Here is a 26,854-nt window from a genome sequence, read left to right on the forward strand (position 1 = left end):
GCATAAAAATCCCCACCGTCATGAGGCAGACTAGTGGGCTATTTACAGAGTGCAGCCGAGGAGTTGAACCAGGGGCAACCGAGAACAAATCCAGTGAGTGGCAGGGTGGAGGACTTGAACCCGGGACACCGGATTACAAGTCCAACACCCTAACCACTCGGCCACGCCGCCTCCACGGGGGCCTACCACGCGGCCGAAAAGGAAGGACTTCTCGTAGTCTAGATAGCTGCCTCCGTTGTCGAAAAGAGTAATAATTTTTAAAATTCATAAAACAAGCGGTTCAAAGCGCCTTAAATCTCTGTATTATATTGCGGTAGGGAGTGATGGACCGAAAATCAAAACAAACTATACACATAGACAGGTAAAAACGAGCGATATAATATCCCGACGTTTCGGCGACTTCATTACGCCATTATCAAGGGTACAAATGAAAATAGAATTAACAAATGCGAGTTCAAGAAATACAAATAATTTACATAGGGGAGGTAGCTACACAAATACTTTAGCACGGATAGAATCCGTTTGCACGTTACAACTCGGTGTTAACTGTTTGATGTAAAGCATCTCGTTAACAAGACAATCGAATTTCTTCATGCACTTTTTGAGAACTTTGAAACAGCTAAGAAGGTCCTCAGGGACAGCACCTGCGTGGTCGATGTCGTCGTGCTTGCGTACTGAAGATAACGTGCTCTTATGGCTATCCACGCGGGCATATAAATGCTCGCGTGTGTAACCAACATAGCTCCCTGTATCACACAGGTTACATTTAAATTGGTACACTACGCACTGTTATTACTAAATTATTACACTACTATTACTACTAAGTACCACTGTTACTAGTTTTACAGTATTGTAATACACTATACTATAACATACTAACACAGATATTACTACTTCTAGTATTGCAATTAGCTTAACCAGTCAATTATTTATTAGCCACTTTTTATGAAATTTATCTAAGTATTACTCTTCATACACACATATTTTTCTTATTTCAAACTTATTTTTAACCTTTAATTTGAAGCCAGTTATATAGGGTAATATTTGAGTTCTTCTGCAATCCCATAAATAGTAGTATAGAAGTATAGAAGGTATCTTGCTCTTCATTGCCGTTAAGTATATTTATATTGAAGTTTTGTCGCATAATTCACTTTGTTTACACCTCCGATGTAGATAAGAAAGTTTCGATTGAAAGCAAACGGCTTGCAGTCTTCTTCGTGCGAGCCCATCACGATCCACAACAGCAGTTAAAAGATCCTAAGACAAATAATAGCATTAATCAGCATTATTTGTTCCTCAAGGCACTGGGACAAGCCTCGCTGGTAAGTACATTATGTCATTGTGTAATTTAGTTGTTTCCGTAGCGGACCAGGATTGCTTATTATGAAACTGAAACGAATTATCTACCGTTCCCTTTTAGGAAACAACATGAGATACCAGTCTTCGCTCGGGATAGAGGATCACGTACTTCCTTGCCATTTAGTATATTGGGTATGTTTTGAAGATGATATAAGCTTAAATAGACTGGAAAAACTATATTTGTTTGCCTATAATCGTTAAAGTCCTATCCCCGTAGATACTTATGACTCGATCGCCTCAATTGTAATTCTTGATCCTCTATCAGACTCTTACAGCCGTGTTTATCTAAAGTCTCATGAAGTTTACGAAGAGAACTGCAGCAAAAAAAAATATTTCAACGTCAAGTGAATCGCTTGGGCTCTCAGTGCGGGTCCCCTCTCATTTTATCCGCGCTGATATCAAGCTAATCGTGTCAGTTTTGCGCGTTGTTATTATCCATGTATCCAGACTACGAGAAGGACGTTAATATTGTCCTTTCGTCGGCTTTCTTTTGTGCTTTATATTTCCAGCCTCTCCTTTCGATTTTTTTTGGCACGCATTCTGTTTGTCTCAGTGTTTCTATCTGTGTACATTTGACAAATCACTGGCAACGACTTCATGTAAATCGCATTTCGAACTAACTATCGCTTTGTAATAATAATAATAATAATAACTTTCTTATTTTACTTCTATATCGCATTAGGTGCGTCTAATTTATACCAATACTCTTTCGAGCGGGCATAGAAGAAAATATTCCTTAAGGAACTCTAATTAAATATTAAATGTGAAACAGGGAGGACCGAGAGAGGGGGAGGGGGGGGGGCTGGATAAGCTCTCCATCTTTCCTCCCTTTCGCTTTTTAAGCTAAGTACGGGTTATTTCACACACGTTGGCGAATAATTTTTCAGACTTTTTTAGAGCCAATCAAAGTGTTATTTTGGTCCGGACAGATAATGGAACAAGGATCAAACCAAAGTGAATTCAATAGCTGTCAGTACAACAATTGATATTAAACCTGCAGGGTGCAACTATTTGTGCCTTGCCTCGAAGCCAAATAAGTTTTCGCTTTCGAATTCGTCAAGTGTTCTCTAGAATACGGAAAGCAGTCTATATTTTTTATAGCAAATGATAAATCACCATCTCACGAAAAGTTTCCAAAACTTGGCAGTAGCAAGTATCATAATTTCATTTGGATGAAAGTTATGAGTAGCAGATACAACTCTTTTTATACGGAAAATACTTCTTAGAATTGCTATATTGGAAGTAAAGGAGCTTCATGAGACCGTAACAAGATGAAATTTAACTATGATTTCTTCCTTCTTCCTTAACACAAATTCCCCTTAATCAATGAAAATGTATATTCAACAAAAGAACTCCTATGTTTGGTTGGGCACCGAATATCTTCAATACTTCAAAGCAGGTTGCTTGTTATTTCAAATAGATTTCTTAGCTGAAGCTAAAGAAGGTCTTTACCAGCTCTATTTTCAGTTTAAGTCATCCTTTTATTCAAGTTGACTATTTTTTCAACGATCAAAGTTTGTTTGGGTGATCGCAAAGAAACGTAACCAGGAAAATACAAACTATTTTCTCTTAACTGACGTAACCCAAAAACTTGTCTTTCTTACCTCAGCAAAACAAAAGCAGTTCAAATGGCGCATTGATATGGCGTCATAAGTATTCGATCATCGCTTTATAAGTATTGTGCGGTCTTCCAATTAAATCTCTCGAAGTCTCTTGTCCTGTCTTGCTTAGAGACGTGATTAATGTGCATTGCGACGAAACCAGATTAGCTTTCGCATGCTAGTTCCTCAAATGTTTTGTTGACTACAGAAAGCAGCCTATATTCTTTATCGCTGATAAGGTATTATTGCCTCACGAAAAAAGTTTCTAGAATTTTGACAACGTGAAGCAAACTTTAATTCACTTACCTGAAAGTTATGAGTAGCAGATACAACTCGTTTCAAACGAAAAAGAAACAAGCGAACATTGTAGAATACTTATCTTGATACGAAACACGTTGCAGGAGAAGGAGCGTAATACAGAAAACTAGTTTAGTAAAAAGATAAAATTGCGCTGCGACTTCTGCTATCGTCGCGTTAAGTTAGAAAAGAAATGTTTATGACCTTACGTTCTTTTGATACTCTAACTGATATGATCCATTGTCTAATATGCTGACCGTATCAAAGCACTGAAATAAGTCTCACTGGTAAGTACATTATGTCAGAGTGTAATTTAGTTGTTTCCGTAAAGGGCCAGGACTTGCCAATTATGAAATTTAAACTAAACATCTACCTGTCTTCGGCAACAGCAAGAGCTACATGTCTTTGCTCTCGAGATTGATCACGAACGAAGATCGTTAGGTTTCTTGCCAATAAGCACGTTAGGTATGTTTTGAAGATGGGAAGATTTTCGAATGTCTGTTGTCTAAGGTAAAACCGTAGAAAGAAATTGACACAGACAACTCCGCAGTCGATTAAGATCTTCTCTGCATCATCGTTTTCCAGACACGTTTCCCCCTAATTTTCTAACCCTATATACCTTCAGCTGGCTCTACATTTTACTATAAGTAAAATGCTGAATGTTGTCGCTGAAGATAACCGGTGAACTGAACAGTAAACTGTTCGTTCAAAAATTTTCCTTTCGGTGAAAGGCTCAGTTTAGTGCTTTTTTCATTTTTTACTTCATAAATTGTTACAATGCCGTTCTGTAAAGGGACTTTAATCAGAACCTTCTAGAAGAGGACATTCGAATATGGTTGACCTCTGTTCAAGAACTTACTGACTCCTATTACTTGAAATATCACACCAAACACGAGAGCAGGCGGTAAATCATTCAACGTTTAGTATTCCCCTAGTGTTGCCCTTTATCTGCTTTGTATTAATAGAACCGCTTCGAGAATTTCTTGAAATATTGCCCAAGGGACCGGGGAAGAACTGATGTGCTTTGCTCTACCACTTTTTCATTTTTTGACTTACCTCCTCCAACGTCCGCCATTCCGATGAAATAGTTCTATTTACACGTAACGGATCAGCGCATTTGCTGTTAAAAGACGCGTGTCGTGGGATTATTATTTCAAGGCTAAGGTCACAATAGGTAACACACTGGTTTCACTTTCGTGTTCCTGTTTACAAGTTGAAGGCTGGTTGCGGATGAGCAATTTTAAGTTTCTTGTCTTGTCTGGTTGGAATTTTGACGCCTAAAAGAAATTCAGAACCGATTTTAGTAGTTGTTTCAGACAACAGATATTTACATTCTCTAAAGAGGCTTAAATGTGGAGTCTTATCCTTGTTGCTGCTCTGAAAAGGACTTTGATCAACACATTCTCGAACAGAATTTAGATTTGCTCTATATTTTGACTCAACCTCCATTAAGTAGCTCTGCCTATAAACTCAACGGATCAGCGCAGAAATCGCAAGTCTGACGTTTGTGGCTTTAAAGATGCCATAAAGAATGATGCAATGTCTAGAGATTATTTCTGAAGGTCACAGTTTGTAACTAATCAGTTTCACTTTCATGTTCTTGTTTATTAGCTTCTAAACAGCTGCACCTCCCCTCCCCTCTAAAATCCCGATTCCTTCCAGAGTTTTCTTAACTCTGGAAAGTAGAGGCCTGTACACAGGCTACTGTTTATCAACTGGACGGAATTATGACGATTCTTTATTTGCTGAATGAAAACCCTCATCTAGTACAAAAAGACTTTAGTTCTGTATGGTCGTTAAATACAGTCAATTTAGTCAGTTTTATTGCTTAGGCCCAGTTCAAACGTTGAATTTCACATGTGCCGAACTTAACTCCTATTTCAGTCAACTAAAATAGTTAAATACGGCATTTGATTCAAACGTCGTTCAATTTGATTCAAGTCGTTCAAAGGCAAGATACGCCAACTCAGTATAAGTGAGCTCTTGGATGATTGCTGCACGCGCTATAGCCTCTGCTCCTCATGAATTTTATATATTTTTATTACAAATCCCGTAACTAGTTAACTATAGATTTTCTCTTAGTTTTGATATCTATACTACTGTAAATAGCTCCTAGTCTTTTTTCTTTTTTAGTGTCCCCAAATTAGTAAGGGATTTATTCCCTTGCTAGACGGCTCTTGACACTTTTAATAAAGTTTTACTACTACTATTACTACTACGTCGAATTCAACTCAGTCGAATTCAATCAATCAATCAATCAATCCTTTATTTAAACACATGACACCTAGGAGTACAGAAGTTCTCGTTAAAACGTGTACGTGTAGGTACAATTAGAAATAAAACATAATTTCTGTAAGAATACAAATAATAAGTAGATCTATTAAATAACTAAAAACAGGATCGAAGATCATTGGTAAGAGCTATCAATAAAAAGTTACAATATTAACAATAACGATATTTACAATCACTACCACTAAGCCATGTGGGCTTTAAGAGAACGCTTGAATGAGACAATATCTTGAGATTCTCTGAGTCTAGGAGGTAGCGCATTCCAAAGTTTACCAGCTAAAAATGAAAAAGACCGATGTAAAAACTCAAGATTAAAAGGAGGTAAATCTAGCCTTGTACTGAGCCCGCGTAAATTAACTATACGGTACATTTCTAAAATGAAAAAAATCACTTATATAAGGAGCCCCCTTATCATACAAGCACTTATATAACATAACTAACGATTGGAATTGCCTACGATTCTCCAAAGACTTAATGTCGGCCAACTTGAGGAGGAAGTCGTATGACACAGACCTCGAGAAGCCTAATATAGTTCTTAATATAAAGTAATTAGTTGTCTCTATTTTAGTAGTCTCCGCGTTACCTACTCCCAGTAAAAGGGGACTGCCGTACTCAAGATGAGGGAGAACATAGGCCTTATATAATCGAACTAACACGTCCTTTGAAATAAACTTACGTATTCTCCGCAAAGCCGATGCCTTTGCGCATCCCTTACTCAGCTGTTGCTTTATGTGCGCTTTAAATGTTAATTTGCTATCTAGGACCACCCCAAGGATTTTGAGTGTGTCCTTTGTATGGACATTAGAATCATTAAGATGGAAATCATACTGGTATGAAGACGGGCCAATAGCGATAGCTTGCGTTTTGGCGGCATTAATTTGTAAAAAATTCATTGAGAACCATCTCGATAGAACGCTCAGATCAGAGTTAATTATAGTTCAATTTCCATTTATTTTGAGCTTTAACTCAGAAATTTCATGATATAAGTTTACGATAATAGGACTCTTCAATATTCTCCCATACATTCCTTTATATTTGGAATAAACAACCAGACTCGTCGCTTGTCTGGGCTCCCTGTGCTCACATGTGCCGAATTAATTATAGAGCTAATTATAGCAGAGTTAATTATATTAATTATTAATTATATTAATTATATTAATTATATCAATTAATTGCAGAGTTAATTATAGTTTAATTATAGAATTCAACTCTGTTCGCTGTCGATATTCCCAGGCGCACTACTTATTTTCTAGACGAAGACGTCTATTGAGTGTTTGCTTAATTGCTTCACTGATGCTCTTGTTTTGCTGTTTGGTTTTGCTTCCTTATCTTAGCTTTTCGTCCTGATACTTTCACATGATCCACGTTCTATCATTTCACTGAAACACGACCCACAATATGCCACAGAGTTTCTTACTTTCCACCCAGGAGTGCCGTCTTCGTTTTAAAAAACCGAACACCTCATACAAAAGTAATTACCGCACGTCAAACAACTGTATTTTGTCGTTTCAAAGCAAGAACTACAAATTCCTTTGTCTCCCACTATTTTTTTTTGTGCTGTTTTGGCTTTTTCGCGCATGGCATTCATAGAATTCGTGGCGATTTGTGGATAATAAATGAATTATAATAATTTCCTGTAATTCATGCATTAAATTCGGCACATGTGAGCACAGGGAGCCCAGACATGCGAGGAGTCTGGTTGTTTATTCGAAATATAAAGGAATGTATGGGAGAATATTGAAGAGTCCTATTATCGTAAACTTATATCATGAAATTTCTGAGTTAAAGCTCAAAATAAATGGAAACCTACCTCACTTGCTGTGTATTGTCGTTTCTGTGGCTCTAAATGGCCAATTTGAGCGATTTGGCGGGTTTTGCTTCGACTGTTACTATACGTTACAAGAAGGAGACAAGGGTGGAAAGCTCATAGGTTATAAGAAGGAGACAAGGGTGGAAAGCTCATAGGTTATAAGAAAGAGACAAGGGTGGAAAGCTCATACGTTATAAGAAAGAGACAAGGGTAGAAAGCTCATACGTTATAAGAAGGAGACAAGGGTAGAAAGCTCATACGTTATAAGAAGGAGACAAGGGTAGAAAGCTCATAGGTTATAAGAAGGAGACAAGGGTAGAAAGCTCATAGGTTATAAGAAGGAGACAAGGGTAGAAAGCTCATACGTTATAAGAAGGAGACAAGGGTGGAAAGCTCATACGTTATAAGAAGGAGACAAGGGTAGAAAGCTCATACGTTATAAGAAGGAGACAAGGGTAGAAAGCTCATACGTTATAAGAAGGAGACAAGGGTGGAAAGCTCATACGTTATAAGAAGGAGACAAGGGTAGAAAGCTCATACGTTATAAGAAGGAGACAAGGGTGGAAAGCTCATACGTTATAAGAAGGAGACAAGGGTGGAAAGCTCATACGTTATAAGAAGGAGACAAGGGTGGAAAGCTCATACGTTATAAGAAGGAGACAAGGGTAGAAAGCTCATACGTTATAAGAAGGAGACAAGGGTGGAAAGCTCATACGTTATAAGAAGGAGACAAGGGTAGAAAGCTCATACGTTATAAGAAGGAGACAAGGGTAGAAAGCTCATACGTTATAAGAAGGAGACAAGGGTGGAAAGCTCATACGTTATAAGAAGGAGACAAGGGTAGAAAGCTCATAGGTTATAAGAAGGAGACAAGGGTAGAAAGCTCATACGTTATAAGAAGGAGACAAGGGTGGAAAGCTCATACGTTATAAGAAGGAGACAAGGGTAGAAAGCTCATACGTTATAAGAAGGAGACAAGGGTGGAAAGCTCATACGTTATAAGAAGGAGACAAGGGTAGAAAGCTCATAGGTTATAAGAAGGAGACAAGGGTAGAAAGCTCATACGTTATAAGAAGGAGACAAGGGTGGAAAGCTCATACGTTATAAGAAGGAGACAAGGGTAGAAAGCTCATACGTTATAAGAAGGAGACAAGGGTGGAAAGCTCATACGTTATAAGAAGGAGACAAGGGTAGAAAGCTCATACGTTATAAGAAGGAGACAAGGGTAGAAAGCTCATACGTTATAAGAAGGAGACAAGGGTGGAAAGCTCATACGTTATAAGAAGGAGACAAGGGTAGAAAGCTCATAGGTTATAAGAAGGAGACAAGGGTAGAAAGCTCATACGTTATAAGAAGGAGACAAGGGTGGAAAGCTCATACGTTATAAGAAGGAGACAAGGGTAGAAAGCTCATACGTTATAAGAAGGAGACAAGGGTGGAAAGCTCATACGTTATAAGAAGGAGACAAGGGTAGAAAGCTCATAGGTTATAAGAAGGAGACAAGGGTAGAAAGCTCATACGTTATAAGAAGGAGACAAGGGTGGAAAGCTCATACGTTATAAGAAGGAGACAAGGGTAGAAAGCTCATACGTTATAAGAAGGAGACAAGGGTGGAAAGCTCATACGTTATAAGAAGGAGACAAGGGTGGAAAGCTCATACGTTATAAGAAGGAAACAAGGGTGGAAAGCTCATACGTTATAAGAAGGAGACAAGGGTAGAAAGCTCATACGTTATAAGAAGGAGACAAGGGTGGAAAGCTCATACGTTATAAGAAGGAGACAAGGGTAGAAAGCTCATACGTTATAAGGAGACAAGGGTGGAAAGCTCATACGTTATAAGAAGGAGACAAGGGTGGAAAGCTCATACGTTATAAGAAGGAGACAAGGGTAGAAAGCTCATACGTTATAAGAAGGAGACAAGGGTGGAAAGCTCATACGTTATAAGAAGGAGACAAGGGTGGAAAGCTCATACGTTATAAGAAGGAGACAAGGGTAGAAAGCTCATACGTTATAAGAAGGAGACAAGGGTAGAAAGCTCATACGTTATAAGAAAGAGACAAGGGTGGAAAGCTCATAGGTTATAAGAAAGAGACAAGGGTGGAAAGCTCATACGTTATAAGAAGGAGACAAGGGTGGAAAGCTCGTACGTTATAAGAAGGAGACAGGGGGGAGGGGGTGACAATGCTCCTTTAAAATGTTTGTTTTGGAACAGCTCCCCCCCCCCTCTTGCCTCAGAACTTACAATACAATACTTTTTCATTTTAAATTACCGGCACTCTTGCTATATGAGAGGTGCTTCAATGAATAAAGTTTCTGTCTTATTAAAAATGGGGAAAAGACTGGATATGCGGATGATACATGGAAAATTCCCAAAATTATTAGTATAAAGTTCAATAAAAAACATTTAAAGTCACTTTCCTCCTTTTAAAATACTTGAATCAAAGGATCTTTTGTGATACCAAGAATTGTACAAGATTTTTAGAAAAATTAAAGATGTTTAAGAAACTCAGATATATTTCCAGATATTTACAATTTTTTTAGCCATCAGTCTCAAATTCCGCTCTTATGTCAAGTGAAAGAAGCATACAAGATAATACTGATTAACGGTTTAAGGCACATTTAAGCGTAATTTTTTCTCTTGGATGATAATAGACCAAACATCATAACAAATGAAGCGAATTTAATTAATGGTTTTCAGTAAAACAATTGATGTATAGCCTGCAGGGTGCAGCTATTCATAGACGTGATTAATGTGTTTGGGGTTGAAGCCAGATTAATTAGCTTTCTCTTTCGTGTTTGTAGGGTGCTTTTTCGATCACGGAGAGCAGCCTCTTTTCTTTATCGTAAAAGAAGTACTACTGCCTCGCTCTGAGGTGTCTGAATTGACAACGGTAAGATTACTTTATTTCAGTTGCACCAAGGAATAACCAAAACTACAACTCCTTTCAAGCGAGTTTAAAATAAGTTCAAACTAGGCCAGGTAACTTTCCATCCTTAGATGGATGCGACATTCGCTTTAAAAGATTTCACGACTGTTTGGAGGGGAAGAAAGATCGGCCAGCGTGAAGTTTCACCACGCTTTCTTGTCCCATCCTTGAAATATTGTTTTATGAAAATGTTAGTGATGCTATTTCAGGGATACGCCTCACGATTTTATGACAACATTTGGTGACTGTATCAACTTATCGAATGAACTCGAATGGCTATTTGGAAAATAGTTTAGATACAAGCTTGAATAGACTAGTAAAACTATAGTTTCCTTGCCACTAATAATCAAAGTCCTGTCACCGTTGGGATTTCAAATTTTGCAACTACTTACGATCCGCCTCAAATGTTATCCTTGACTGATCTCAAGCGCGTTTGTTTCAAGTCTCATCAACCTAATGAAGAGAACTGCAGCAAAAAATATGTCAACCATACATGACTCGCTCGGGTTTTTAGGGCAGGTTCCCTCGCAATACTGTTCATATTTTTCATTGGGCACACATCAAGCCAGTCTAATCCGCGGTTATCATGTCTGTTTTGCGCTTTGTTGTTATCCATGTATGCAGACTACGAAAGGAACGTTGATATTGTCCTTACGTCGGTTTTCTTTCTTACTTATTCTCTGTCCGATTGCGTAGTCTTACGCACGCATTTTTTTGTTTCAGTTTTTCTATTTGTGTATGTTGGACAAATCACTGGCATCGATTTCATGTGAATCACATTTGGAGGTAACTATCACTTAATGATAATGATTATTACAACTTTATTATTTTACTTATATAGCGCATTGCGGTGCGGTGTACAATATTCTTTCGGAATGGTCTAGAAGCAAATAATACATATGGAATTGTAATTAAATGTGAACAGGGAGGGAGTGGGGGTGGGGTAAGCTCCATCTTACCCCCCCGTCTCACTTCTTCCACGCTAAGTAAGGTTATCGTACCCAACTTAATGACGAATTTTCCAGACTTTGTAGAGCGAAAGAACTTCGAAAAATAATTAAGGTTAACGTGTCGAGGCACATCCTATTGTTGTTTGCTGCGGAGAGATGATGGACAAAGAATCAAACCAAAGCAAATTCAATAGTTGTCAGTAAAACAATTGATATTAAACTTGAGGAGTGCAGCTATTTAGGGAGGTAGATAAGGTGTTCTGCCTGAAGGCCAAAGAAGTTTTCGCTTTCGCGTTCGTCGATTGTTTTGTTGACTACAGAAAGCAGCCTATATTCTTTATCGCAGATGATCAATCACCACCAAAAAGTTTCCAAAACTTGGCAGGAGCAAGTACCTTAGTTTCATTTGCATGACATTTATGAGTAGCAGATACAACTCTTTTCAAACGAAAACTACTTCCTAGAATTGCTATATTGGAAGAGAAGGAGCTTCATGAGACCGTAACAAGATGGAATTTAACCGTGATTTCTCCCATCTTCCTTAACGAAAATTCCCCTACACCAATAAAGATGTTATTTATGTTATTTTGTTATGCTTTGTAATTTCTTTAATCTAATATTCTGAGTTTAGCAACTCAACAAAAGAACTTCTATGTTTGGTCGGGCACCGAATGATATTCAATACTTCAAAGCAGGTTGCTTCTTATCTCAAATGGATTATATAGCTCAAGCAGAAGAAGGTCTTTACCAGCTCTATTTTCAGTTTAAGTCATCCTTTCATTCAAGTTGACTATTTTTCAACGATCAAAGTTTGTTTGAGTGAGTGCGAAAAAAAGTAACCAGGAATATACAAACTATTTTCTCTTAACTGACGTAACCCAAAAACCTGTCTTTCTTACTTCAGCAAAACAAAAGCAGTTCAAATGGCCCACTGATATGGCGTCAAAATTATTCGATCATCGCTTTATAAGTATTGTGCGGCCTTCCAATTAAATCTCTCGAAGTCTCTTGTCCTGTCTTGCTTAGAGACGTGACTGATGTGCATTGCGACGAAGCCAGATTACCTTTCGCATGCTAGTTCCTCAAGTGTTTTGTTGACTACAGAAAGCAGCATATATTCTTTATTGCTTACAAAGTATTATTACCTCACGAAAAGTTTCTAGAACTTTGACAACGTGAAGCAAACTTTAATTCACTTACCTGAAAGTTATGCGTAGCAGATACAACTCGTTTCAAACGAAAAAGAAACAAGCGAACATTGTAGAATACTTATCTTGATATGAAACACGCTGCAGGAGAAGGAGCGTAATACAGAAAACTATTTTAGCAAAAAGATGAAATTGCACTGCGACTTCTGCTATCGTCGCTTTAAGTTAAAAAAGAGATGTTTGTGACCTTACGTTCTTTTGATACTCTAACTGATATGATCCATTGTCTAATATGCTGACCGTATCAAATGAACAAAAGACGGAACTGTTTAGTTAAGTTGACAGTAATTATGAAAAACGCAAGGGGCAAAAAGCAGCGGAATACGGCTGCCACAAGTTCATTAAATCTCGAGAAATTTTGCTGGGAGAATCATCTAATGTTTTAGCAATAGAGCTAACAAGCCAACTGGGAGCAGGCCGTTAAGTTGATTCGTTATAAACCCGTGAAAGTGATAAATTGGCTTGTTAGCTCAATTGGTAGAGCGCTGCACTACTATCGCAGAGGTCAGTGGTTCGAATCCTGTACAGACCTGATCTTTCAGGTCTGATTTTCGCTATTGCTTAAAAAGCGCTATTTACTGCGAGGATCGTGCATCATACGTATCTAATACCGCAGTTTAAAATATATGAACTTCATATATTTCATTGCATCTGATTTATCACGTTCACGGGTTTATTACGAATCAACTTAACGGCCTGCTCCCAGTTGGCTTGTTAGCTCAATTGGTAGAGCGCTGCACTAGTATCGCAGAGGTCAGTGGTTCGAATCCCGTACAGGCCTGATTTTTTTCAGGTCTGATTTTCGCTATTGCTTAAGTAGCGCTATCTACTGCGAGGATCGTGCATCATACGTATCCAATTTATTATTACTTATATAGCGCAAAATACATGTGGATATGATCTAATGCGCTAGAATTCTGATTGTTTTATATGATAAATGCGTCTGTCCGCCAATAGATCATTGGTAAGAACCAATCACAATGCCAGCGTTATTTAGCTTATGATACATAAAACACCGGATATGCTGCTGTGTGCAGCTTTAAATGCATGTCAATGATTCTTCACTATTCAACCTTTGATTGCAGACAGTTAAAGTATTCCAAAGGTTTCTCAAACTTCCAGAACGGTATGTATTATCTAAAGTACTGATTCAAGTGAGTTCCAGGTAACTTTTTTCTCAATTTGCTTTTCTTATCGATCTATAGCTTCAGAGTGATAGTTTCCATTCGTGGAGAAACCTCCGTTCACGAGTTGACGTAAATTAAAAGCTAACCGTCACGTGTGGTGTGCATCATTTTATACAGTACGCTGGGAATATATTTCGGCTCAGTTTGGCAAAGTTCTCTAGTATTTATCTAAGAGTGATGGCTGGTTTTCACTTTACGCTATCATACTTGAATGAAGTGAGAAGTGATTCTTTATTGATCACTAGAAAGTAAGCTGAGAGAATGGAATTCAATGTCAAGAGACCTTATTAAGTAAGATTATCATAACTAATTAACTCAGACGCAAAAAAGATAAACTGAAAAGAGCGAAAAAAATTCGTATAGCTTAAAAATTATTGACTTTGACCATCAGTTCTCAGACTTAGACAGTATTCCTGATGCTTTAAACATTTTCTTTATTATAGGAGAATTCATTACCTGACGAGGGATTCGTGCGATATCAATTTTTGCAGGAAAGTTAACGCGGAATTTTCGAGTTAGGTGATCGATTTTCTTTAAGTCGCATATTTGAACAAAAATTAGTAAAATCAGAGTTAACTTCGTTTGCCTCTTCGGATGAGAAAAAAAAAATAAAGGCTGATAGTTTCTAAAGAATCTGTTTGAGGCTGCGTCGGTGGGGGTAACGAAATAATTTGAATATATCAACAAAGTTGAAATGGTAAATTGGCCACCGTTACGATTATAAAAGCTGACGTTTCGAGCGTTAGCCCTTCGCTCCGACGAAGAGCTAACGCTCGAAACGTCAGCTTTTATAATCGTAAAGGTGGCCAATTTACCATTTCAACTTTGTTGATATATTCAAATTATATTGAGAAAAATAAAATTATGTGAAGTTGTTAAAAAGTAGCCTTGATTCTTTGCTGCTCAATTTTCCTTCATATCCTTAGTCCTAGCGTTAATTTAGCCCCACCCTGTGAATAAAGGAAATAAACTTCCTTGTCTCTGACCCACCCCTTTCCTAAAAAAACATGTCTAAGCCCGCATCGCTAGATCTTGACACATATACCATTTGCAAAGACAACCCCGATGCCTATTAACAAAACTTTGGTTTTGCGCAGGTTCAAACAAGACATGGCCGCTGCATTTGAATACAAGGAAGAGCAGCTAAATTACTTCAGGATTTGTTACGTTGTCACTGATATTATAACAGAGGGTCTGCGAACAATCTTTAAACAAGAATGGGACAGTCGCCACAAGACAACACTAGGAGAATGGAAAGATCAACCTAAAAATGGAATGGACTTTTGGAATGGGGAGTCCCCTAAGAAGAGAAGCAAAAACGCTCTGCTGTTATCAACCATGCAGAATGGCGATAGAGCTGAATGGGATTGTACCATGCTGTTTTACGCTATTATTTTTTCAGATTGTATCCACGGTCTCAACTCAGTGGTTCGATCAAACATTCATGATTTAAGAAATATCCGGAATGAATTCGCACACGACGAAGCAGGCCAACTCTCTGACCGAGATTTCAATATTGTTATATCCCGGGTGAAAACTGCATTCGTCGCCCTCGGTCTTCCCACATTAAAAATCAATGAGGTCCAAAATCAAACAACCTTCCCCACAGAGGAGTTAAGTGAAGTTTTAAGGGAGGTTAGCAACCTGAGACAAAAACTTAAAGAGAAGGAAAAGGAACTTCAAGTAAAAGAAGAACAGAGGCTTGCCTTGCAAGAACAGTTACACGAAGAGGTCTCTCCATTTTGCATTCTCCCTCCTAAACCAACACACGACATCGCTGCTCGAGAATCTGAAGTTGATGAAATTATGCGAAACCTGTAAACATTAAAACGCACCGATGATGGGATGAGCATACTGTATTTGTCAGGAAATCCAGGAAGTGGCAAATCTCAGCTGGCCCGTTTAGCAGCCAAGCGATTCTACGACGAAGTCAAAGAAACACCTTCCGCAGCTTCATTTGTCATGACACTGAATGCTGAGAGCCCAGAAACAATTTTGAATTCGTATGTCGATTTTGCTCAACATTGCAAATGTCCCGGATATGAAATAACAAACACTTACGGCTCGAAGGATTTGAACACAGACGAGAAGATTTCATATCTCAAGTCCCTAATAAGTGCAAAAATTAAGCATTACACTTCATGGCTGGTGGTAGTTGACAATGGGAACTCTCTTTCAAGCGGTCTTTTGCCTGATGCAGGAAACGAGGTGTGGGCAAGGGGCCAGATGCTAATAACAACGCAGGGCACTGCGTCTATGCCGTTAACAAGCTCTTCCGTACAAAACCTTTCCGTCAGCGCAGGAATGCAACCTAACGACGCATGCTCTTTGCTGAGCATTCTTTCTGATATCCCAATTAATGACATAGAGAAAGAAGTTGCTAAGGTATTAGACTACCAGCCACTTGCCCTAGCGGCTGCAGCCACGTATGTGCGACAGGTTCGTCAGAGTAAGGTATCCTCGAGGTTTGGCTGGAGCGACTACCTGAAGAAAGTGGAAGAGGGGAAACGAAGTGCTACTGAAATCAGACTTGCTGAGAGCAATCCAAGCTATCCAAACTCCATGACCAAAGCAATAACACTCGCTGTCGAAAAGGCGATGGCGGACGATATAATTTTCCATCACATCTTCAATTTTCTCTCTGTGTGTGCATTACAGCCGATCCTTCAAGAAGCTGTTATCGAGTACATCAGAGCAGTAGATGAAGATTTTGAAGATGAAGATATGATGAGAATGAGAATGAATCAATGTTCATTATTGCTGATTGAAGAAAAAGAAGAAGAGGAAGAAGAAGAGGAAGAAGAAGAGGAAGAAGAAGAAAAAGTCAGTGGTGTCTATATTCGAGCTCATGGTATTGTTCACGATGTTATTAAATCTGCGACGAAAGATTGGACAAAGGATGAAGTTTACGAAGTGGTACATGGGGCTGTAATGTCATTCTCAAAATTCGAAAAATTAGCTTCTATTGATGTGGTAACAAAATTAGCTCCCCATTTAAAGATGTTAAGCTTAAAACTTGAACATGTGGTAATTAGAAGAGAAAAGCAAGAATTCTCCGAAAGAGCACTTAAGTCTTTGAGTTCTTACGCTGGTGGCCTTTGCACCCTCGGTGACATGTGCCATGACCACAGTGAGTTTGGAGCAGCGATAGTCTTTTATAAATTGCAGTTAAAAATGATTGAATCAAGTCACGAAGGAGAGGACCTGAAAAAAGCAGCATGTTACAGCAACTTGGGTATTGTACATAGTGAGCTGGGCAAAACAGACCAAGCAGAAGACTACTATAATCATGCACTGGAGATTCGTCTGAAGAAGCTGGGACCTGATCATGTTGATGTTGCAGCCTCTTACAACAATCTGGGTAGTTTACACAGTGACCTGGGCGAAACAGATCAAGCAAAAGACTACTATAAGCGTGCACTGGAGATTCGTCTGAAGAAGCTTGGACCTGATCATGTTAATGTTGCAGCCTCTTACAACAATCTGGGTATGTTACACAGTGACCTGGGCGAAACAGATCAAGCAAAAGACTACTATAAGCGTGAACTGAAGATTCTTCTGAAGAAGCTTGGACCTGATCATGTTAAAGTTGCAGCCTCTTACAACAATCTGGGTATGTTACACAGTGACCTGGGCAAAACAGATCAAGCAAAAGACTACTATAAGCGTGCACTGGAGATTCGTCTGAAGAAGCTTGGACCTGATCATGTTAAAGTTGCAGCCTCTTACAACAATCTGGGTAGTTTACACAGTGACCTGGGCGAAACAGATCAAGCAAAAGACTACTATAAGCCTGCACTGGAGATTTTTCTGAAGAAGCTAGGACCTGATCATGTTGATGTTGCAACCTCTTACAACAATCTGGGTATTTTACACAAAGCGCTAGGCGAAACACATCAAGCAAAAGACTACTATAAGCGTGCACTGGAGATTCGTCTGAAGAAGCTTGGACCTGATCATGTTGATGTTGCAGCCTCTTACAACAATCTGGGTAGTTTACACAGTGACATGGGCGAAACAGATCAAGCAAAAGACTACTATAATCAATCACTGGAGATTCGTCTGAAGAAGCTTGGACCTGATCATGTTAAAGTTGCAGCCTCTTACAACAATCTGGATAGTTTACACAGTGACTTGGGCGAAACAGATCAAGTAAAAGACTACTATAGGCGTGCACTGGAGATTCTTCTGAAGAAGCTAGGACCTGATCATGTTGATGTTGCAACCTCTTACAACAATCTGGGTAGTTTACACAGTGACCTGGGCGAAACAGATCAAGCAAAAGACTGCTATAGTCAATCACTGGAGATTCGTCTGAAGAAGCTTGGACCTGATCATGTTGATGTTGCAGCCTCTTACAACAATCTGGGTAGTTTACACAGTAACCTGGGCGAAACATATCAAGCAAAAGACTACTATAAGCGTGCACTGGAGATTCGTCTGAAGAAGCTAGGACCTGATCATGTTGATGTTGCAGCCTCTTACAAGAATCTGGGTAATTTGCACAGTGACCTGAGCGAACTCCAAGAGGCCAAGCATTGTCTTGATCGTGCACTGGTAATTTTTATTTCTAGATACGGTCAAGATCATGTTAGGGTACGAGAGGTCAGGAGGAACTTCTCTCGGCTACAACAGAAAAGGAGGTGCGTCGTGAATTAAGGTTTAAGCATCTTTGAAAAGAAGAAAAGATGGACTTGTAGATAGTCTAGAAACTGGACTAATTTATAAACGGCGAAGGCCTTTAATTCTTTTTAGACGTTGCTGTCCCTTTGCTGGAGAAGTTTCGCTAAAATCTATACCGTTTTGATATTTTCGTTACATTTGATATCATTTGAGCTTCTTGTATCCTGATCTGCAAACTCTGTGATCGGAGACAGGTTAAAGACGTTTCCTTGCTTGAAGTCCCACGTTCCAGGACAAAATCGTTTATGAGTCGCCATATAGTGCTGCTTCTTCTGAATTATGACTTTTGATTGATTAGCTTGTGTACATATCACTCTCATCTTATCAGGAACGTAAATTTATAAAGTAAAAGATAGCCTGGTGGTTTCGTTATGTTTTATATTTGATGGAACTTAAACTAAAAACAGGCTCCTCCTGTAAGAAGGAGTATAATTTACAAGGTTTCCAAATGAATAGCTCAGGATTTTATAGCACTGTAGATCTCAGTCTGAGAAGTTTCAAAGTATTGTAATAGATTAAGAGACTCCTTGTGATATTACCTTAGAATTGAAATTTCGTTGAAGTGGAGACATAAACGCTTTATCTATTATTTTCTCATACATTCTTAGATGAATGTCGCGCGTTAACTACAGAGTGTACGAGGAGCTTCGTTTAATCGGGATGATTAGGTCTAGTTATGGTTGATTTCCACTCAGTGCATCTCAGTTCACCGATCTTTAGAATAATGACGGACTATATATACATTAGCCTTTTGTGAGAGCTTACATAAGTTTATATATTTGTTTGCGGTCAAATGTGAGATCGTAAGAGATGATGTTTTTTTCATATACACGGACATGTTTTTGCATCAAATAGATACTTGTGTGGTTATTATCTTTCGATTTTACTTTTGGAGCGTGCAGTGGCCCCTCCCCACCCAGATTATTCAAGCATGATTTGTTTTAGCGTCACTCCTTTGGCAAGCTCGTTATCTTGTTTTTTATTATACTGGGTGAAACTCGATGAGAGTGCCAAACTTTAGCAGCGGTTTCAGTTGTGTATCCCAGGCGCTTGTTTCACTTTTCTTCCCCCTCCCCCGGGCCAAAAATCTTTATGTACATCTTTGGTTTAGATCCGTTGGTGAGGTTGCCGTGTACGTCGTTCCCTCCGGTTTGATGACTCTGTTTAAGACGTAGACAGGTTACATGGACTTTTGTTCGATCATAAAACAGTCAACTTATATGTTTTCTGAAGCTTTCGACTACAATGTTCTTCTTGACCTTTTTCATTTTCAATTGTGAACATTTGTGAAAAGAGGAAAACCTCACAGCTTTGAAAATGGCTTTTCCTCGCGCAAATTAAAATGGATAGAGCAAAGAAGCACAACACCCACAAAGAATAAAGCATGTTTTATCATGAATTTGCAACTCTACATCACACTTATAGGTCGTGGCAGTACAGACCCTGCAGCGTTCGGTCCATCCAAACCCAATGAGGGCCAATATGCCCCAGGACACTTTGAGCAAGTGAGGTTAATAATAAATGATTTATTAGAGGGCAGTCTGACCAAAATTTGCCGATTTTCGAGAACAAAAATACACGGTGTTCAGGCGCATTGCAATTTGAAAAAAATTGATCCTTTATTTAAGGAAAACCGACGGTAAAAGTTTAAAACAAACATGGAGGAAAAGCCAGTAGAAAAAACTTCGTGGTGACTTACTGAACGGCGCATGCGTACACGCGATTGCATAACAATACGTCGGAACACACGGCCTACGACCGTTTCCGCGAAAACGGTCCGCATGGCAAAATCCCAACCGAGTAAAAACTAATCACAGCGCTCGGATTTACCTCAAGACTACTTGGCCGTATGAAACTATCAAAGTGACCCTATGGGGGACCCTTAGATATATTGTGCAGAATACAATTGTTTATTTCATGCGGTCAAGTCTAAGGTTAAAAAGTAAACGTGATATTTAATTCTTATACCCCCTTTACAATGAGTAAGTTCTTAAGAGGGAATAGTCGGTAGTTCAAATTTTGGTAAATGTTTATCCCACCTACTTGTCCGGCACAAAATTAGCCGTCATCCCTACAACAATAACTTCACCAATCATTGATAAGGTACATGCCATCGGTGCCATGAGGCAATTTTTATGAAGCAGAATACAAATTAACATCTGAATCAGTCTCTGAATGATTAATATATCGTGTTTCGATGAATTGTTGTGGTAACTTTGGTAAAAAGTAGAAAACATTTTTCAAAGCACTTTGAATGGATAGTTAATGGCTAGTGTTTCGAGACAAGGGCTACCTGAATTTAAACTGATAAGAACGTCTTGGGCTGAGATTCGATGGCCCGAAAATGTAGGCAGGGTAAATCATAGATCACGAATTATGGATGAACCCAAGAGGAACATAAATGGTTTAAATGGAGGCTTGTTTTAAACAATAACAAGGCGACACCACAACATCGGGAGCTACATTCCCTTCACTTTGCGAAAAGTCATGAGCTACTTAAACGTGCACCTGCTCTTTTGTACAGAGAAGATGCAGCAGACGGGGCCTTTTGTGTTAATTGTCCTTCTCTAAGAAGACTAGAATGTCTAACCCTTTGCCGATGTCATGGCAAAAGTAGCGCATGCTCCTGAGTTATATCAAGACCCTGAGTGTTAGTCTGCCCTGGGGCTTGAACCAGACCTCTACCCTTAGACCTCGGAGCTAAAGTCGCCCAGGAGCCATCAAACTCGCCAAATTGAGAAGCACTCTATTTTTTTGTTACTAGGTATGAACAGACTATCCTGCAATTGTCCTGCTCGTGATGTTGATAATTTACAGAGTCGCATACTAAGAAATGTTATGTTTACAACAATAAGTAGTAGAAATATGATAATTTTGTTGTCTTTATTTGAAAATGATGTGGTGTTCCTAAGATTTTTGGACGATTGTAGTTTGCTGGTGCATGAGGCTAAAAATCAAGGAGGTAACAATGTACTAGAAGGAACGAGAACGGCGATCATGATGCATGATTTATATTAACATACCTTCCAAGGTAAGTAATGTAGCGGCCGAGTTCTGATTTTGGACGCTTGCGGCCAATTTTTTAAATTTGGAAACTCGTGTATGATTTTTTTTTTTTTTTTTTTTTTCAATTTTGACGGTAGTGTCTGAGTTTTGAGAAAGGGGCCGATTTTTCAATTTTGGACAGCAAATGATCAGTTATCTAAACAAGTCAATTATCCTAGATTCCAAGCGCGCCTCCAACTAGACCAGTGGTGGCCAAGGAGAAATGAGAAGAAAACTTACTTGTGATTTCAATGGTGAGGTTACAAGTGACATTGTTTCCTGATTGGTCCATTGCATGATACAGAATAACACGATTCCTTTATTGAACGATTGAGGAGGTTGGTGGATTTGCTGATCATGAGTTGTCCGTAGCAACCGGTTTCGTGCAGGTAACCGACGATAAAAATTTTTCTCGTTTAGCATAAGATGACAGGGGGTTTTTTGGACATGTGACACCAAACGTGAGAGGAACAAGATCTGGAATGGAAAAGAGTTCGTTAGTTTCAAGCGAAAGAACAAACATAAGTCAAGCTGACATATCACCTGATGTCAACTCTAACCTGACCTTCGTACAGAGTTTTACTATTTTTCACAATAAAAATGACGCATGGAACACTCATCGATTTCCCAATCGTTAAGCTCGCAAATAATTTATTTTTATCAGCACTTGCACAAAATATCTCCTTGGCTCGTTATCAAAATGGCAGAACCTATTAACAGTCGGGTCGAATACTGGCTTGGTTAACGGGAACATACAAAAGGCTTTCAAATCTTTCCCGAAATAATTTTTAATTGGGAAATAACAGTTTCCTATAAAATAATGAACAATTAAAACTTATGATCACACGAAAACAATAACATACGCGAAAACGTTTATCGGAGGCAAAAAGCTCAATATAGTATGAAGGTGGCAAGTTATGGGTAAACAAGTTGTGTACACAAAACTTATTGAAAAGGACTGCTAGACACAAAAATAAAAACTGCGGACGTAACACTAAGTTCGTACTGATATGGAAACCAGAAGAGAACTTAAGTTCCAAAAAACATGGTTAGGTAGTTATTTAAAGCCTTCTCTATTCGATTATTTCCTAGAGGGAATTTTCTGTGGAATAATAATGGTATAGGGAAAAATATGGACTGGACTGGACTGTTTTTTGGACGATTTTTTGGACGATGTTTTTGAACGATTTTTTGGACCATTTTATAAGAGGGTCGGCACACCTTTAGTACTCAGGGAGGAGTGGGTGCAGTCGAAAAGTACTGAGGGAGGGGTTGGGAAGAGTTTTGTTACTCAGGGAGAGGTGGTAGGTTGTTGTAATTGTAAACACTACTGGTTAATGGAGTTTTTACTCGATCGTACAGGTTATTTTGATCGGTTTTTCGACTGCCTTCAATCAAAATGTTTGCGCTGGGCCGCGGTGTTTCTTTAATTTTTAGTAATACGAAAATGCCACGTATACACCGGACGTAAATCTTTATTGAAAATATCGCGTTTACGATCTTCCACTGTAGAGTTACTAGTCTGGCGTAGGTTATGCGTGTGCCTTTCGAGTCGACTTGTGCACCATCAGTTTTCCTTTGAGTATACAGTGTATAATTACCAGATTTCTCTATCTTCTTTTTGTCATTGAAGTTATCAGACGAGATCACGAAATTCCCTGTCCTTCGCCCTTGACTAGAATTCACAAGCACTATCGTAATTTTTACGTTTGTACGTTTACTATATGAAATCATTTTTGGTACAATCGAGTGTCTCGAGTACATTTAGCGGGTTTTGATTGTTTTTAAACAGGGGCGCTGAAGAAAATTTAGTGGTAAACAATTAAGACAATAGAGTGTTTATATCTCGGAACTGGCATGGGGTAAAATATGGACTGGACTGGACTATTTTTTGGACGATTTTTTGGACTATTTTGGACGACTTTTAGGACGATTTTTTGGACTATTTTTTGGACAATTTTATAAGGGAGGAGGCACACCTCTAGTAAACAGGAAGGGGTGGGTGCAGTCGAAAAGTACTGTGGGAGGGGTGGGGAAAGAGTGTTATTACTTAGGGAGGGGTGGTAAGTGGTTGTAATTATAAACACTACTGGTTAATGGAGCTTTTACTCGATCGTAATAATTGTTGATTGTTTTTAAACTGGCAAGCGGAAGACATTTTAGTGGTGAACAATAAAGAAAATAGTGTTTATGTCTCGGAACTATCGATCTGATAGTTGCCCCTTGGAAATCTGATGTTCTTAAAACTAGCATATCTGCCCGAGAAGCTTCGCTTCTCGGGAAGATCGGGCAAATATTTCTTTTAAGAACATCAAATTTCCGCGGGGCAGCTAACAGCTGATAGTTCCTCGACAGAAACACTCTATTGTTTAACTAGGTATTTCGCTCTTGTGCGAAATTTTGTGATCTCTTCTGATAAGATCACTGACAAAAGGAAGATAGATATATTCACTAATAACATACTGTATACACAAAGGAAAACGTAAAGCAACTGATAGTGCACACACAAGTCGACTCAAAAGGCACACGGATAACTCAACAGTGAAGGATCGTAAACGAAGTATTTTAAATATAAATTAAAGTCCAGTGTTTACGTGGCAGTTTCGCTTTCGCATAACGGAAATTCCGATATCTCATCTGATAAAATCAATGACAGAAGGAAGAGAGATAAATTTGGTAATTACACACTGTATACACGTTTTTCGAGGTGTGCGTTCTCGAGGTGTGCGGTCTGCGGTCTGCGGTCTGCGGTCTGCGGTCTGCGGTCTGCGTTTTTGAGGTCTGAGAGAATATTGCTTTGTACGATTGTAGAAACTGCACGAGAGGGGGATAGTCTGGTACCCTCTCCCTTTTTCCCTCTTTCTTTCCCATCTCCTATCATATCTACCTCACGGAGTAATCTGTAATCTTCGTGACTTTCGATGGTCTAGCATTTAAATACTCAGGCATTAAAGGGATACTCTCCACCAAATTTTAACATTTAATTAAAATGTAGATCTTTTGCCAAAACGACTACTGGAAGAAGCAAAAGTTCCCTAAAACCTTTCATTTGATTGAAATCCTGTTGCAAAAGCGCGAAATTCACTCATTTAAAGACCGGAGGTTGAAATGGCTCCTAGTTAAACATAGCCTGCGAACAGGCTCCCCGTTCAATCAGACGTGGGGACACAGAAACCTTCCCCTTCCTTCCCCTGCTTCGCGCCCTCCAAGCCGGGAGCCTGTTCGCCGGCTAAGTTAAACACGTGATCAATGACGTAGAAAGGAGACTGAAAAACATACGAGCGATCGTAATGGAGCCCGACTCTAGAGATTCGAGTTTTCCTTCTCGGATTAATCGCGGGGGTGATCGAGAGTGCAGACGCTCATGGAACTGAACCATATATGCGTTTGAGCCTTACGACAGTGAGGCTAGTTCTGACTCCTCGAATGAACCAGATGATGCCGATCCATTCGAGCGATTACAAAACAGACTGGTAAGCGATTTCTCTGAGCTAAAATCTTCGCCTTTTGGCGAAATCTCTTCGTTTGTCACTTCACAAAGTGAAGTGGTCATTAGATTTGAGAAATGCAGCAGTGTTTGGCCTTAAAAATGTAGGACCTCAACTTGATTAGACCGGCATTTGTTTTTAACACAATAAAGCAATTCTTTCACATTCGCTGCACGTGTTATGTAAATCTTAAACTTGCGTAATTCCTCATTCTTTTACTTCTTCTTCACCTTCTTCCTCTTGATCCGAATTTTCCTCCTCACTCTGAACCGGGGTGGACGTAATAAACTCTTTGAGTGAAGTGCGTTGTGTGCTTTTACTCTTTACTGGAACGGACGTCTGACAACCTGCCAAGTTATTTTAGCGTGCGGTTTGGTTACTTTCTTCGGAACGGCCAAACTACTGTCACAACAGATTTGTATTTTTATGTATGTTCAAGTGACTACATTTGCCTCTAGCGGTACGACTGCTCCGAAATTGCACAGAGACATCTATCCCTATTTTGGGAGTTTGGGTGCTGACATCTTGAGCTTGGGGTGAGAATGCTACCGATGCAAAACCTAATTGTTCGGTAACTCTCTTCGTAAAGGGAGAGCTGTTCATTTTCTATATGTGCATCGAGGATCTGGAACACGCACCGGGTAAATGAGTTGGGTTATAAGTTTGAAAGAGCTTTTTGCTACATTTTTCATTCAATGAATACAGGTTCATATTTGATATTACATATGCAAGGCTTAAAAGATTAAGAAAAGTTATCAAAATGCTAAAACCAAATGTTTTCGGCTGTTTGTCATCATCAGGGTTGAAAGTGTTGACCGTCTGTACATACATACATATTTTATGTGATTCCCGATGGGAAAAGTTTAGAGACATAAAAATGACTTGTTTGTTCAAACTGGGGTGGAATTGTTGGATCATTAGCCCCTCGACGATCCTACGCTTGTGGAATGTTTCTGCTGAGGGGAGAACACGCCAAGTGAAAGAATGTGATGGATTTTCCCGCAAGTGTTTTGCAGGTTCAGAGGTGTGAGTAGGACAGGTCTATATTTCTTTTACAGGTAATACATACCCTTGCAGCTTTCCGTTTTCTGAATGCTCCACGTAGTTGTTGTCGATTTTGTTTTGATAATCTCGCGCTAGTGTCACGACTTGTGAAGATGAGAGTTTTTTTTTCGTCCTCAAGCCTTTGTTTGTTTTTTACAGACGGATTAATATAAAGATTTAAGGGAACAGCATTGTATTTTAGAAAGGGCTTTCATCTTTAAACCCATAGATTTCGCCTGAACCGACTGTTCCTCAAAAGAATCTGCAGTGAAATAGCGAATGCTGCACAGACGGCTAGAGTTTGTTGGGTTCTCATAATCGGATCGCGTGTTTTTCACGGCTCTCGTCCATAACCTAGCGAAATTAGGATCTTCGGGTCATTTATGAAGGCTTACATCATCGCTACGCGTAATGGAACATCCACCGGCCACACATCGTTGCGGTATTATTGTATTTTTGGGGCGCGTTTTTTATTGAAGAAATCTCGGTGCTCTTGTGAAAGAAATCTCAACGGAAGTTAAATGAGTTCTCCCTTCTACGTCACTTCCGTTGGGAGGCAAAGCCCTACGCTCGAACCACACGTTGAGAAAAGTTTCAAATTTAAACGAAAACAACAAAAGATTTACCCTTTCTTTCAACAGATTTGTTTTACTTAAGTTGTTATCCGTCTTTTCTCAAAACGTCATCACAGGCGAGAGAGTATCCCTTTAAGCTTGAATTAACAAATGGTGAACGGCATAGCGTATACTATTGAGTTATGGATGCACGCGGGAGGTTGCTAAGCACGAAAGAAACGTAAGAGTCGCACGACGCGATAGCCGAGTGCAACTCTAGCTTCTTGAGTGCTTAGCAAACCTCCCAAGTGCATCCATAACTCAATAATTCACGCTATGCCGTTCACCCTTTGTTTTATAACATAACATTGATACATTGGAGGAACAGAAGTCCTTTTATTGAGCTACATCG

At 39.1% G+C, this 26,854-nt stretch overlaps 2 protein-coding genes, 1 long non-coding RNA gene and 1 pseudogene across 6 annotated transcripts in view; 3 read left to right on the plus strand and 1 right to left on the minus strand.

The window, feature by feature from the left end:
- LOC148731343 (sorting nexin-5-like) overlaps positions 1-26,854 on the plus strand; it is a 301,059-nt gene that overhangs the window by 222,130 nt on the left and 52,075 nt on the right. The gene's annotated exons all lie outside the window — the stretch shown is intronic.
- LOC148731355 (uncharacterized) lies at positions 357-5,393 on the minus strand. The gene is made up of 2 exons (XR_016001392.1): positions 4,314-5,393; positions 357-1,257 (listed from the first exon to the last, which is right to left on the minus strand). It is a non-coding gene; the product is annotated as an uncharacterized LOC148731355 (long non-coding RNA).
- LOC148731356 (uncharacterized) overlaps positions 1,209-26,854 on the plus strand; it is a 94,614-nt gene continuing 68,968 nt past the window's right edge. The window contains exons 1-6 of one of the 4 annotated variants that reach the window (XM_088760371.1): positions 1,209-1,322; positions 1,421-1,491; positions 10,159-10,247; positions 11,007-11,069; positions 13,527-13,567; positions 14,072-14,367. In XM_088760371.1, coding sequence (XP_088616497.1) covers positions 11,022-11,069; positions 13,527-13,567; positions 14,072-14,147 — 165 coding nt within the window. In that variant the 5' untranslated portion in view covers positions 1,209-1,322; positions 1,421-1,491; positions 10,159-10,247; positions 11,007-11,021 and the 3' untranslated portion in view covers positions 14,148-14,367. Of the gene's footprint in view, positions 1,492-10,158; positions 10,248-11,006; positions 11,070-13,526; positions 13,568-14,071; positions 14,368-26,854 lie in introns of those variants that run through there. The other 3 variants (XM_088760370.1, XM_088760369.1, XM_088760368.1) reach the window with 3 other exon arrangements.
- LOC148731357 (uncharacterized) lies at positions 14,737-19,164 on the plus strand (annotated as a pseudogene).

Source organism: Stylophora pistillata, chromosome 5, assembly GCF_964205215.1.
Source record: "Stylophora pistillata chromosome 5, jaStyPist1.2, whole genome shotgun sequence".
Lineage (NCBI taxonomy): Eukaryota > Metazoa > Cnidaria > Anthozoa > Scleractinia > Pocilloporidae > Stylophora > Stylophora pistillata.